The sequence below is a fragment of the Sorex araneus genome, chromosome 11, assembly GCF_027595985.1.
Source record: "Sorex araneus isolate mSorAra2 chromosome 11, mSorAra2.pri, whole genome shotgun sequence".
Taxonomy (NCBI): domain Eukaryota; kingdom Metazoa; phylum Chordata; class Mammalia; order Eulipotyphla; family Soricidae; genus Sorex; species Sorex araneus.
Genome location: NC_073312.1, coordinates 5,746,319 through 5,761,716, shown reverse-complemented (window position 1 = coordinate 5,761,716; position 15,398 = coordinate 5,746,319). Strand labels below are relative to the sequence as shown.

Below are 15,398 nucleotides of genomic sequence, written 5' to 3'. Positions count from 1 at the left end.
AGGCTCTCCTCCCATCTGGAATGTTCTTCTCTCAGTTTTCCTCAGCTGACTCTTTGTGATCAGCTTAATGTCACTCCTTCAGAGAGGGTTCCCCTGATGGCAACATAAAATTCAGTCCCTTTCGGTCACTTACATTCTGAGAAGTACGGTAACATGTACGCAGGAGGAAAACATAAACCCCGCTGGGATGGTAGGGACTGCATGACCAATAGGTGAATGCAAGAGAGTATTTCTTCAGATATTATCCCACATGAATAGTTTTCTATTTTTCTTCCATGTACCTGTTATTCTGTGCCCTCCTCACCCCACTTCTCAGATTGTTAAGTGTTGGAAGAGCAGGAATTTTGACCATCCTGTTTATTAAAGAACCAGGACAGTTCCAGGAACATACTGGTTCCACACAAACATCTATGTATGGGAGAAAAAAGAGAGAAACCTAAATAGTAAGCTGAGGGGGCTGGAGAGATAGCACAGCAGGTAGGGCGTTTGCCTTGCACGCGGCCGACCCGGGTTCGATTCCCAGCATCCCATATGGTCCCCTGAGCACGGCCAGGGGTAATTCCTGAGTGCAAAGCCAGGAGTAACCCCTGTGCATCGCCGGGTGTGACCCAAAAAGCAAAGCAAAAAAAAAAAAAAACAGTAAGCTGCCTTTCCTGCAACATTTAAGATGTCATATTAGTCATCAAAATGCCCAGTGGTCCTCAAATCAAGGCATTAACATCCCACAGGAAGATGTCACTGGCTGGGCAATGAAAGGTGCACCATGTACCATGACACCCTCTCCCTTCAAATTCCAGGAATTTCAGAACTTAATGAGTCATCAGTTCTGCAGACTGACCCGGGGGATTTCTGGGTCCTTGACTGGCCGGTTGGCTTTCTGCTTATTTCTCTTCCAGCAATCTCGCCATTAACCTTGCATTTGTTTTGGTGGAGGGTGAGGGGCTTGTAATGCTGATCAAGGCATTTTGCTGCCAGCATCACGAATCACGAAATCCCCATTAATCGTCGATTTCTCAGGCGGGCTCAGTAACCTCTCCATGCGTCCTTTCCCTGAGATCTTAGAAGTCTCTCTCGACTCGGCCCTCCCAAGGATGTTGCACTGGAGGCTCTTTCAGGGTCAAGGGAATGAGACCCAGCTTGTTACTGGATTTAGCATATGAATACACCATGGGAAGCTTGCAAGGCTGTCCCATGTGGGCAGGAAACTCCCAGAAGATCACCAGTTTCTCCCAGAGGGAGAAGTAGGCTAAAGATATCGCTTCTGGGAGCTTGCTTTTAAGTCTCTGGGTGCTGATCGTTGATGGGATTACACACACCTGGGTTCCTCTGCCGGTACCTTCATGCGTGAGGCCTGTCCGAACTCTTGGAGAGGGGCTCGAGCATGGCTGTAGCTAGGTTCCGGTGGTCTTCGGCTGCCGGGAGCTCTGCTCGGGGTGGGGGGGGGGAAGCTGGAGCCCATCTCCTCCGGGGTCCCCGGAGAAGACAGCCAGGTGTGCGGGCAAGAGACTCTCTGCCACTGCCAGCATATGTCTGTGCAAATAGAAGATCAGATTAATAGGAGTGTCCACTGAGGATGCCGGGCAGGGGGCCATGTCGGCCACTGGCCTCTGTGGGAGGCATAGCTAAGGATGCTGAAGCACAGGTCTGCCCTGGTCTGCCAGCTCTGGTTCCAGTCTGGACCCACTGCACCCAGTGGCTGGCTAGAACAGGCTTGCTCGCCACGCGTGACATTCTGTAGTGCCAGAATCCCACGTCAAAGCCTTTATCCCTACAAATGCTTCCGGTCAAATCGGTTAGCACAGCTCAGACCCGATTGTGTTCAATTCTGTCTCTGGCCAGAGCTTCTTCCTACTGTACCCATCTTATAGAAGATTTGTTGAAGGCCAATTAATACATGGGGAAAACGTAATCGATTTCCTTGAATAAGAGATACTTTCCTTTATTTCTTCCAATAGGTAATAGAAATCCTGAAACCCTAGTATTAGGTAAGAGAAAGTCATTGCACTATTTTCCCTTGAACATTTCTTCACCCATCCCTCCGCCCAGGGATGACTCCTGACAACCTGCCCCTTACGGCTAAGTTTGTGGAAGGCGGATTTCTTTTGAATTTCTCTTAAAAATGAGAGTGGGGTATTGTAGCTTTTGAAAAACTACTGAAAACCATTTTGGATATTCGGGGCTTGTACTTGTTTTTGAATTTCGCTTTGGCTAGCTTCTCTGAGAGTATGTAAACTCAAGTTATTATTTAAGTGATATGTTTCCTTTCTCTTTTTTTTTGAACACATGTAATATTTGCTTTCTGCCTGTGTTCTCTATTGCTGCCGTAAGAAACTGCCACGAACTTAGTGGCTCACTCGGTGCACGTTTTACTCTTTTGCAATTGCAGAGGCAGAAGAGGGTCTCTCTTCCTTCTTTGAGACTCGGGAGGGGATTCATTGCCTCGCCGGGTCCAGCCTCTGGCCCTGCCGCGGCCCCCTGCCTCCTTCTTTCTCTTCATGGCCCCTGCGGTGTCTGCAGATTTCCTCCTGCCCCTCTTCTTCTGCTTTCCACTTGCCCCTTTCAGGAACTCTTGTGACTGCATTTACCTGTTTCTTTTTACTGTTTTGGAAGCTGAGTGCCAGAACAATTTACCTAGCCTCTAAAGGTCACAATTCACTTCCTCTGGAAAGCGTTGCTGCAGGGTGCTAATCCCTCCGTGGACTATCTAACGTGGATTTTCTTATCTAATCCGCCCAACAGCCGGATGAAGAAACATCCATGACCCCTCGTTTCTGAATGGGGAAACTCAGGTTCAAATCGGCTCAATATTGTCCCAAAGTCGATGGAACGATAATCTAAACACGCTGACTCCAGAGAGCCTGAGCTTAATCTCGCCACTGTTTTGACTCTCTGCAACACGTTCAAATCCTATTAACTGCGGGAGGAGGAGCTGGGCGCGCTGCCCGTTCAAACCTCGGGGTTCTCTAGGGCTGGGCGAACCCGGGTGGACTTATGTGAGTGAGAGCCATGGAACCGCGATTTATCGTTGTCACACTCCCTTCTCCACTGCCCATAGGGTGGGCCCACAGCACGGCCTCCCCATCACAAGCCCACACCTCCAGTCCCCTCGTCTCCACTCCCGGTGGCTCTCCGTCCTCCCTCCCCATCCTCCCTCTCTGTCTTCCCTTCCTCTCTGCCCACTGTGGGTTCACCTTCAAGGACCTTGTCATTGTCAGTTTCTTGGTGCCAAACCCTCATTTCTCAGACTGGACATTGTTTTCCACCACATGTACACATGTGCTTACACACACGTGTGTAAGCACATACATGCACCTGTACGCAGTCTTGAGAACAATGCCCGCGGGGCATCAATACTTGTTAAAGAAGCAAAAAAAGTAAATGCTGGACTAATTGACTTCCGCCCGGCTCCCCCGAGTCTGCCCGTTGGTGTTAGTTTGCAAATAGCAATAAAGGTGAGAACAATCTCAGCAAGTTCTTAAGCTCACATCTGAGTGACCAGGGTTCTTTTGACCCCTGAGTGATATGTGGCCTTTGCTTGGCAGTCCCATGCTCTTGGGGGGCTCTCCCCAAGCCCCCTTACCTGCTGTGTTGCCGTGTTCTTATGTGAAGCAGGGGGACTAACTCTCTCCAGGGTTAGGGAGCCCGGCCGTGCCTGGCCGCTCAGGGCGAGGGCTGGCTCCGTCACGGTGGCTGGGTGACGAGCCCGTGCTCGTGCTCTTGACTCACCCCAGAGCATCCCTCCCGCTGGCCACCACGCCCCAACCTCTTTCCTGTTCTGTGGCTGAGTCTGTCTGGCCCGTCCACAGAAACGGCACGAGAAGGCACAGACTTGCCTGCGTCTGTATCGTGGACTCAAGGTGCTGCTTCCATCTCTCTTAGAGGGAACTAGCAGGGGCTCGTTGCCTGGAAACATGAAGCCCAGGGACAAGAAAGCCCCCCTGTCCGTGTCAGACAGCAGGAAGCATTTTCTGCAATGCTTTGTGCTTTTCCCTACAGCTCATGCGACTTCCCCCATCCCAGAAGTTGTGAACCGCCCGACCACACCGTCAGGTAGGCCACGGGCAGTGAATGGGAAACGGGCTGAAGCTTTCAGACTTCACCGTAGCATGAAAGTCCTTGGGAAGAATGAAATGAAGTTCAGGACCTGGGGGATTACACAGAATCTAGGGAACTGGTTCAAGGTCTCCGTCAGCACCCAGGAGGGCCTGGATTTTCTCAGTCCTGTTCATCATACTTCCTTAGCATCTCTCAGTGCTGGGCTTGATAAACACGGACAACGGTTACTGGACAGTTACTGCACGAGTAAATGGAGGCGCAGGCAGCACACCTAGGGACAGACTCTAGACCTTCCTGCAGAACCCTGGTGTCAGCTGAGAGCAATCCCTCTGCACCAAGACAGACACCACACAGGGAAACAGCAGAAGCCCCTCGTGGTGCGACTTTCCCGCCTCGTAGGAGTTCTCACTACGGAAGCCACATCATCCTAACACGCTCTTATTTTTCAGGACCAGGAAGCAAGGGAGAGCTCCCAGTTCTCACGTCAGGTAAAGCAACGTTCCCGCAACTCACCTCTCCACTCACGGCCTCACTAGCATGTGGCTTGTCTCGCTGCCTCTAGGGGGCGCTCCAAGACAGCTGCATCCTAGACACGCGATGCTCACCCAGGTCTTCCATGACCCATTGGACCCCTGCTAAGCATTCTTATGTGGAACCTGGAGCTGAAGTGGGGTCCAAGTGGCAAAGCATTGGGGGGCACAGAAGTCACGTCTAAGAGCTTTCTAGCTGCCGCTGGACCTTGGCCTGAATCTCAATAGGAAATGGGCCACCCCCTGAAAGTGTGGCCAGCCCAGAGGCGTGTGGCCGGGACAGCTGTTTTGGTAAGGCGTGGAAAGGCTGATCGGTGCCTCTGGGCCAGCTGATCCCTGGCTGAGCTGACCTGGATCCATCTCGGGGCAGGGGGGCTTGGTCCTAACCACGATTTCCATGTTCTAGTTCCCCCCAAGGTTCGCTCGGCAGCCTCTGGACTCAGATCGTTTGAGGCCCAGCTTGGACCTCCCGGCCAGAAAGCCTCTTCCCAGGAGGCATCAGCAGGTACTCGGGGACCGACTGGAAGGAGGCCGGGGAGAGGCGTGGTGCAAGGGCTCGCTTGCTAACCTTATCACATAGCGACAGGAAGGAAGAGGCAGCCCCTAGGAACAGCCCACAAGGCGGGTTGGCACTGATCATGCATCGCCCTCCTCTCTTGCAGAAACGTTGGAAAGCTCAGGAAATGCAAAGCACTGGGGGCTGGAGCGATAGCACAGCGGGGAGGGAGTTTGCCTTGCACGCGGCCGACCTGGGTTCAATTCCCAGCATCTCATATGGTCCCCTGAGCACCACCAGGGGTAATTTCTGAGTGCAGAGCCAGGAGTAACCCCTGTGCATTGCTGGGTGTGACCCAAGAAGGAAAAAAAAAAAAAGAAAATGCAGGGGCCGGAGCGATAGCACAGCGGGTAGGGCGTTTGCCTTGCACGCGGCCGACCCGGGTTCGATCCCCGGCATCCCATATGGTCCCCCAAGCACCGCCAGGGGGTAATTCCTGAGTGCAAAGCCAGGAGTAACCCCTGAGCATCGTTGGGTGTGACCCAAAAAAGCAAAAAATAAAAAAAAACACTTGTTATTCAGAGGTCATGAAAATATATTGTGAAAAGAAAAAGAAAGAAAATATTTAAAATAAAAAAGAAAATGCAAAGCATTAGAAAGCAAATAGCTTGCTTTTACATGCACGCGCGCACACACACACACACACACACACTCCTTAGGACTGATGTTTGAATGTTTTCTTTCTTAGTTTTCTTGTTTTATTGCAAAGCAAAGCATTACTGACAAGTCCAAAGGTCCCCAAATCCCCTGGTCTGTATTCTTCTAGACACCCTCCTTGAATTTGGTCAGTATGTATAGTTATCTGTCTATATCTATATTTACTCTATCAGAATTTGTTTTGTGATTAATGGTACAAATACAGATGGCATAGTCACCATAAGATTGCCCCCTAACAGCTCCAGAGAGAGAAGTGCTCTGCTCCTGGGCTATCAAAAATCATTTTAAGGAGCCGGAGCAGTAGTATAATGGGTATAATGGCCACTTGCCATGCATGTGGCCAACCCAGGTTCAATTCCCAGAACCTTAGTATCTGAGCACCACCAGGAGTGACTTCTGAGTGCAGAGCCAGGAGTAACCCCTGAGCATCGACAAAAAAAAATTTTTAATTATTTTAACTTTCAAATCTCCCAAACACCTACATTCATCCCTTGGCACCCTCCAGGGGGTTGTCTTGACACCCCAATACCAAATCTGGGGATGCTCATGTCCCTGTGGTTTCCGCATCCCAACCAATCAATGCCTGTGATATTGGACGTGTGATCGAGGGACCCTGAGAAAGAAGAGAATCTGCTTGTCCGTAGATCTTCCCCACTCAAATCCATGTTGCCAGAGGTGCACGTGTTTTTCTTTCAGTAAAATTGTCGGTCCCTGTATATTACTAGGTGCCTTGGGTGCTTATTCAACATGACTTTACCCATACCAATAGGCATATATTGGTACCTTTTTTCTGCTTTTCTTCTTTAGTTTGGGGGTCACGTCCAGTGGTGCCCAGCAGCTACTCTCTGTTCGGGGGTTGCTCCTTGTAGTACACAGTGTCGTTCGGGGTAATGAACACAGGTGTCCCCACGATTATACCCCGCCCATTAGGCCGTCTCCCCACCCTGCTCTCTGCTTTGTATCACTGTGGTGTAACCCTTTCATTCGTGCATGCACTTCCCACCCTGGTGGTGGAAACACATTTTCATTTTGCAACATCATTTTCATTTTGCATACCTGCCCTGGGGGCCGAGTCCTCAAGTGCAAGACTCCCAGTGCAGGGAAAACATACACTCTTTCATCCAGTCTGCATTGATTGACTCGAAAGAGCTCACCAGCGGGGCAAGACTAGTAGACGCTGTTCTCCAAGCACGCTCATGCACATGGGCCTCACTGAAGGAGCCCCGCCCTGCAGGGGCGGTGAGCTCAGTGGTCAGGCTCCCTCCCAAGGCCTGGGTTTTTCTTCCTGCAGAACCCTGGCCCAGGCTGAGGCTGGCTGACGGCCCCGGGAGGTGTGCGGGGCGAGTGGAAGTTTTCTACCAGGGTGTCTGGGGCTCAGTGTGTGACGACGGCTGGACCCTGGCCGAGGCACAGGTGGTGTGCCGGCAGCTCGGCTGTGGCCAGGCAGTAGCGGCCCCCCTGGACGCCCACTTTGGCCCCGGCCTTGGGACCATTCTGCTGGACAACGTACACTGCAGCGGTGAGGAAGGCGACCTGGCGCTCTGTGCCCACGACCCCTGGTTCTCCCACAACTGCGGCCACATGGAGGATGCCGGGGCCACCTGCTCAGGTGAGAGGCCTGCGTCCGAGACTGCTGGGGCGAAGGGGCTGTGACAGACTTCCACTTCCCGGGGAGGGCTGACGCTCTCCTCTCCAGTGACAGGTCCCTCCTCTCTGACGGGGGCTGGCGTGCACTCACTCCTTCCACTCTTCCCATCTCCTCTCCCTCTGTCTCGCTAGCAGATATTCTCTGCCATCGCCACGCAAAACAAGAGGACTTTGTTGAGTCAAACTTTTTATTATTATTATTATTATTTTTAATTTATTTATTTTTAATTAGTGAATCATCGTGAGGGTACAGTTACAGATTTATACATTTTTGTGCTCATGTCTTCCTCATACAAAGTTCGAGAACCCATCCCTTCACCAGTGCCCATTCTCCACCACCAGTAAATCCAGCATCCCTCCCATCCCCTCAATCCCATCTCCCCCCACCCAACCTTGCCACTGTGGCAGGGTATTCCCTTTTGTTCTCTCTCTCTAATTAGGTGTTGTGGTTTGCAATAAAGGTGTTGAGTGGCCACTGTGTTCAGTCTCTAGTCTACATTCAGCCCGCATCACCCTTCCCCCGCGTGGCCTCCAACCACATTTTACTTGGTGTTCCTTTCTCTATCTGAGTTGCCCTCTCCCCAGAATGTGAGGCCAGCCTCCAAGCCATGGAGTCAACCTCCTGGTACTTATTTCTACTATTCTTGGGTGTTAGTCTCCTACTCTGTTATTCTATATTCCACAGATGAGTGCAATCTTTCTATGTCTGTCTCTCTGTTGAGTCAAACTTTTAACTGTTTGCAGAAGCTGGTCTGGCTGATTTGCGTTGCTTGAGTCTAACGGGTCTTTCCCGTGTAGCTCCAAAACAAACACAACAGACGGAACTCAAAGCACAAATGTGCACCGAGGACCTCTAGGCTTCACTTCTCCAGGAAATCTCCAAACCCTGGCCCAAATGGTCCCTCTAAAGAGCCGTTTCCCCGGTGTAGACTGTGTCTCGTGAGGCTTGGCAGGCGGCTCGGCCACAAAGAGCGGACCAGGAGCTACCGTGCTACTTAGCACCCAGGAGCCAGAGGCTTCTCCATTCAGAACTAACTCACCAGGCCGCTGCAGGCAACATGGGACTCACCTCGGACCACTGGCGGCTGTGATGAACAGTCATTGGCTGTAGGCTACAGCTTTCCATGACTGTATATAAATAATCACACATTACTCATTGGAGAGGGGAAAAATTATTTTTCGTTTTCTAGAGTGATTAGATGAGAAAATCACCCCTCTGGAACCTGAGAGGCCTGATCCCTTCTAACTAGTGAAGAAAGGATGTCAGTGGAAAATTGCATATGAAAGTCAATCATTTATTTTTATCCCAAAGCAGTGGGTGTTGCAGATTTTGCATTAAAGCGGTGTTTTTTGCACTTCTATCCTAAAGCAGCAGTCTATACACGGGGCTTCCAAGTGATGTCGGGGGCTTATTAAAGCCCAGACTACTAGACACTTCCCCTGAGTTCTACTCACTAGACTCAGATGTGAAATTTGTATTTCTAAGAAGTCCAGGATGCTTCTTTCTGATCTGGGACCAGTTTATGTCTTAAAATAATGATCAATCTTCCTTTTCTGAATAGAGGAAGAATCGCTAACATCTGCATCATCATCACCTTCCATTTCAACTTTGTTATCTTCATCTGCAGCATCTCAGCCATTGTCATCACTGCCGCAACCATCATCATCTTCGTGGTCACCACTGGCACCACCACCGCCACTATCACCATCGTCGTCCCCACCGCCACGGTCAGCAGCCGAGTCACCGTCACCCGCGCCACCATTGTTACCAGCACCGCCAACACCTCTACCAGCCAAATCTAGTAAGCTGAACTTTGCCTCTGGCTCACTTTCTGGTTATTTTCAGTTTCTAATTTCATAGTTATGTGTATACAGAGTTAAAAATAAAAACAAGAATATTTAAGTTTGGGGGGGCTGGAGCGATAGCACAGCGGGTAGGGCGTTTGCCTTGCACGCGGCCGACCCGGGTTTGATTCCCAGCATCCCATAGGGTCCCCTGAGCACCGCCAGGAGTGATTCCTGAGTGCATGAGCCAGGAGTAACCCCTGAGCATCGCCGGGTGTGACCCAAAAAGCCAAAAAAAAAAAAGAATATTTAAGTTTTTAATTAGTTTTGTTTAAAATTTGAGGGCCATAGCTGACAGTGTTCGGGGTCTACTCAAGGGTCTGTGCTCAGGGACACTCCTGGCTGTGCGTGGGGAACCACATGTGAGGTGGCCGGGGTTGAAGCCAGGGTGAGCTACGTGCAGAGCAGGCGTCTCAGCCTCTGCACTGACATTCCCAGCCCTTACTTATGTCAAGTATCATTAATCTATTTATAAACACTTAGAGGCTTAGTACTAAGCAAAATTATCTCTGTGGATGATTAATTCACCATTCATCGAGGCTTTGGTTCCAGCCTCCTCTTTGTCTGTCGGCCCTTGTCCTGGTCCAGGTCTCACCTCTTCCTTCTGGGTCACTACAGGCCTTTGAGTGGCCCCTGACTGTCAGCATTAATATGTTGTCTACATGATCAGTCTGACCGAGATATATTTACCTCGGTAAAAATCACCATATAAGTCAAAATTCTTTGATAAGCTATTTCACAAACATAACTATCACACCATCAAAAGTTAGAACTGGGGCTGGAGTGATAGCACAGAGGGTAGGACGTTTGCCTTGCACTCGGCCGACCCGGGTTCAATTCCCAACATCTCTTATGGTCCCCTGAGCACCGCCAGGGGTAATTCCTGAGATACAGAACCAGGAGTAACCCCTGAGCATCGCCGGTGTGACCCAAAAAGAAAAAAAATGTTAGAACATTACCATTACCCTAAAAGTCCGCTTGCTTTTCTCCCAGTGTTTTCTTAGGCAATATGTCACCTTTGGTGCTGGGGCTTGTACCTAGCACAGGGCATTTGAGACTCAGCTGTGCAGTCCCTTGTAGGGGATCACCTCTTCATCAAACTTTCCATCTCTCTTCCTTCTCTTGTTGACTGTTAGAGAATCTCTACCAGTGATTCAGTGATATCTCTGCAATCTTAATTCATGTCTTCCTGAAGACTGATGATTTTGAGCGTATTGTGTGTGCATGTGTGTGTGTCTGTGCACACACATGCCTGTGTGTTCCTGAGCACAGGATACCAAGATTCAAACCCAGGGCCTCAAACATGCAGACGTGTGCTCTACCCCTGAGCCCCAGCCCCCCGCCCCTTATTGGAATCTCTTTCTTGGTGAATTATCTGTTTTATCATTCATCCTTCTTAAAAAATGGGCTATGTGTCTTCTATTATTATGTTGTAAGCTAATCCCTTATACATTCTGGATACAAGTGTTTTCTCAGATAATAGCACTGTCTTCCCGTTGTTCCTTGATTTGCTTGAGCGGGCACCAGTAACGTCTCCATTGTGAGACTTGTTGTTACTATTTTTGGCATATCGAATACACCATGGGTAGTTTGCCAGGCTCTGCCATGCGGGCGGGATACTCTCAGTAGCTTGCCGGGCTCTCTGAGAGGGACGGAGGAATTGAACCCAGGTCAGCCACATGCAAGCAAATGCCCTACCCACTGTGCTAATTGCTCCAGTCCTTCTCAGATAATATGTAACTGAAAATTTTTTCCATTTGTTCTGTTTTGATGGCCAAGTGCTGGGGTGGGGGAGTGGGGAATTAGTGAGTCAGTGTGATCTGCTGTTGCTTGCTTTGCTTTGTGGTGTGGGGGATCTCATGTATGTGCTGTCCTCTGAGCTTCATCCACGGCCCTTTTTACTGTTTCTTTAAAACAGAATTTTAAGTTTTGCTTTGCTTTGCTTTGCTTTGGTGGGGGAGCACGCACAGCAGTGTTCGTGTTCAGGGTCACTCCTGGCTCTGCACTCGGGAATTACTCCTGGCAGTGCTGGGGCGACCGTATGGGATGCCGGGGATTGAACCCGGGCTGGTCACATGCAAGGCAAATGCCCTGCCTGCTTTACCATTGCTCCAGCCCTGAAATGTTAGACATTTTTAATTTAGTATTTCTCTTTGTTTCCATCCATCTGAACCTATGGACCTTTTTATTTTTCTTCACTTGAAGCACCGTGCTTTACAATACTGTGAATGGCAGGGTTTCCCGACATACAAAGTCCTAATACCTCTTCTTCTACCAGAGTATCTACTTCCCTCCACCACTGTCTCGGGGGCCCCTACCCCTACCCCGGCTCCCCTCCCTCCGTGAGCTCATGTCTGTAGACCAGGTTCTGTTGCCTTTGGCCATGTGTGATTCCCTTACTGTGTTTCTTTATAACCCACCCTTGAGAGCATCTCTCCCCCTCTGACTAATGTCACTCACAGACACACATGTGCACATACAGACACATATGCACACACGGATCACACAGAGACACACATGCACACACAAAGATACACATATGCACACACAGAGACACATGTGCATACACAGACACACATGCACACACAGACACATATGTACACACAGACACATATGCACACACAGACCACACAGAGACACACAGGCACACACAAAGACACACATACGCACACACAGAGACACATGTGCGTACACAGACACACATGCACATACACAGAGACACACACATGCACACAGACATACACAGAGACATACACACAGACACACGTGCACACACAGACACACACAGGTGCCGTGGTCCTTCAGGGTCCTAGGTCAATACTGCTTAGGAAGCATCGTATTGAGCGAACTAAAGCAGTAGCTTTCCTGCCGGCCCCCAGGGCGCCTCAGGCCATACTTAGGCGATAAATCCCACTAGCATCATGAGGAACGAGCTTCTGAGACACTGACAAAGCCCCTTTCCCCACACCCCACCTCTGGGGACGCTTCTATCTGCTAAGGTACGGGAGCTATGGGTGTCTGCACCACCCAGGGATTCCAGCAGAATCGGGACGCACAGACCCTCCCGTTCCCGGGCTCCGAGCTGGAGACTGGCCCCTCTGACGCCCTCGCTGCCTGGGGGAGCCCCTCCTCCCATGGGGAAGGTCCCCCTGGCCAACGCACCTGCGCTCCGGGTGGCCCCCTCTACTGCACGTTCTCTCTGCTGGCTTCCTTCACTCCCCCGCAGCCTCACTCCTGAGGGCTCATTTCCCCCCCCCCACCTTATCATCGGCCTCGGAAGGCAGTCCCCTGTCTTCCCTGGAAGTCAATAACATTGGACTGGGGGGCTCCCAAGCAGTGCTTAGGGGGACCCAGGGGCCACTCCCAAGGATTCTCGACCCACGAGACTGCACGGCTCAAAATGCGGGTCCTGCCACGGGGTGCTGCTCAGGCCCAGCAGTTCAGGGCCCCCTGGGGCCACCCTGGAAATGACCAGGGCTGCCCAGGGAGACCCTGGTGATGCGTGGGGGCCTGTGGACACACACGGCTTGCATATCACCCTCAGAGCCTCTCCCTGGCTTCCCCGACCTTCAGTTTTGTGAGACTGACACCTTCCGAGGCGAACGGGTTTGGGAACGACCCTGCTACCCCTGTCCCGGGTTTGGGAAGGACCCTGTTACCCCTGTCAGGTAGCGTCTTCCCACGGCGAGGACGTGGCTTCCTTAGGCACCTCACCCCCAGCCCTTCCTGCAGGGCTGCTGGCCACAGTGACCAGCTGTGTTGTTCCTTCCAGCTGACCACATCTGGGAGCCTTCACAGCCCACAGCCCCCGCTGCGTCCCCGGCCAGGAAGGGCCTTCCCAGGCTGGGGGAGTCTCTCCATGGGGAGGAAGGTGGGAGTCCTCCCTCCCTTCCAGCCGCAGGTGAAGAGCCTCCGTTCCTTTCTCCATGTTTTAAAAAAACCTGTTTTAAAGTCAAGTCACTGTGACTTACAATCCTTTCCCCAGCACCCACCCATCTCCACCAGTTTCCTCAGTTTCCCTCCCGCCCCCAGCCTGCCTGGATGGCAGCACCTTCCCCCTCCCCCACTGTCCTAGTGCTCCTGTCCCTAACTCATCCCCTCACCAAGCTTCCTACCGAAGACCAGTTCTCCTGCTCTTCATTTCTCCTGCTGTTGGGTATGTGCTATGCCCCCACGAGGTTTCTTTATGTCCCACATCTGAGGGAGATGATTCTGAGTCTGACACCACTCAGCCTGACACTCTCCAGATCCGTCCGAGTTGCAGCAAATCGCTTGATTCTATCTTTTTGTAAGGCTGCGTAGTCTTCCGCTGTGTTTAAGTACCACCGTTTCTTTGTCCCGTCATCTGTTCGTGGGCATCTGGGTTGCTTCCCTGTTGGGTTCCTCGCCTATAGTGCTGCAGTGAACACAGGAGTGCAGACCCCTCTTCTGGACCATGTTTGGGACCCTTGGCATTCTCCCGTCATCTCTTGGGGGGGTGGGGCGAGTCAGACCCAGCTCCAGGGTGCCCGTGCCACCCAATGCAGTTCCGGATGGCAAGTCCCTCGGGGAGCTGGCCTGGCTCTTCCTCCGCCCTGCTTCCTAGGGCCCGTGTGTCCTTGTCGGTCGACCCCAGGGCCGGGCCTGGCAGCGCGGACCAACGGCTGTGTTGGCAGAAGCTGGTCACAGCTGCCACTGTCGAAAGACCATGTAACAGAAGGGGGTGGAGGAGGGTCTCACGGGAGATCAGCCAGCTCTGACGCGGGGCCCGGGGACGCCGTGGTAGGCCCCTGGCCACAGAGGCGTGGGAAGCGTGGAGGAGCCTGCCAGGCCCAGGAGGGACGGGCACCAAGTCCCCCTCCTGTGTCTCTCGGGAGCCCAGGTGGACGGGAGGCACGTCAATGGCTCAGGCCGGCGCTTGGGCCAGTGGAGGTGCTCGTCCAGGGCACCCGGGGGACCGTGTGTGATGACCTCTGGGCCCTGCTGCCAGCTGCAGTGTGGCCAGGCAGTGGACGCCCCCCCCCGAGGGCCCACTTTGGGCCCGGCTCTGGCAAGATCCTGCTGGGTGACGTGCAGTGTGAGAGTAGCAAGGGCCACCTGGCAGTGCCCACTGCTGGTGGGCACCATTGTGGGCACCCGGAAGGACCCCCCTCCCCCCCAGCTGTCTGCAGAGGTTAGAACTGCCCCTGGACAGACTCAGCCCCTGGGGCTGCCACAGCGCCCCCTGGCTGCTCCCCTGGGGACTGCGCACCCTCTGCTTCTTTGGCCTGTGTGTGACCTCTGTCCCCAGGTGCGAAAGTCTCACTGCACCCCACTCCCAGCCCAGAGCCGGAAGCCACCACCCCAGGGTCCACTCTGGCAGGTCACACCATCTTTCGCTCAGATCCTGTGTTTTGGAGCTGTCCTGTCCTTTCTTAAGCCATGATGCCTTTATCAGCCTGTTTATCTTTCCTTCCTTCCTCCACCCGATTTCCGATCGAAGCTTGATGTGTGTGTGCCCTAAAATACCCACTGCAGGTCCAGTCTCGGTACTGTGGGGGATGGGATATAGCTGTCGGGGTTGGGGACGGCTTCCTCCCCTCAAGGCCATCCCGAGCCCTGTCCTCCGACCACACCTGTGCCCAAAGCCTCCTCCCTCAGCTTATACTCCGTGGCTATTACTGAAGCGGCCGTGTGTCCGTCGCCTCTGTGTGTCCGTCACCTCCCGGCAGGCACGCCCACGGTCACTCACATGCCGCCCCACGGTCCCCAGGGCCGTTGCAGCTTCTCAGACCTCTGAGCTCTCCCTTCCGCTGTGGCCTCTGCAATACCCCACAGCCCAGAGAGCAGCCCCCGGTGCCGGCCGTGGGTCAGGAAGAAGCAGGGCCGCAGCCCGGGGCCATGGTGTGAGGAAGAGGAGGACGCCCCGGCTCTGAGGCGCGAGCCCTGGGGTCAGGGCAGAGGGGGCCCGAGCATAGCCCAGCGGGGGGGAGGGCGTTTGCCTTTCACGCCACAGAGCGGGTTCGATCCCCGGCATCCCACATGGTCTCCTCAGCCCCGCCAGGAGTGAGCCCTGGGTTCAGAGCCAGGAGGAAGCCCCGAGCACCACCAGGTGTGGCCCCCCATAAATTCGGGGGTGGGGGGTGTAA

General features: G+C 52.8%; 1 protein-coding gene across 1 annotated transcript in view; it reads left to right on the top strand.

The window, feature by feature from the left end:
* Positions 1–15,398, top strand: part of LOC101555148 (deleted in malignant brain tumors 1 protein) — a 65,427-nt gene that overhangs the window by 18,101 nt on the left and 31,928 nt on the right. The window contains exons 6-8 of the mRNA XM_055119135.1: positions 7,178–7,408; positions 9,011–9,248; positions 15,088–15,200. Of these exons, the coding sequence (XP_054975110.1) occupies positions 7,178–7,408; positions 9,011–9,248; positions 15,088–15,200 (582 nt within the window). The remainder of the gene's footprint in view (positions 1–7,177; positions 7,409–9,010; positions 9,249–15,087; positions 15,201–15,398) is intronic.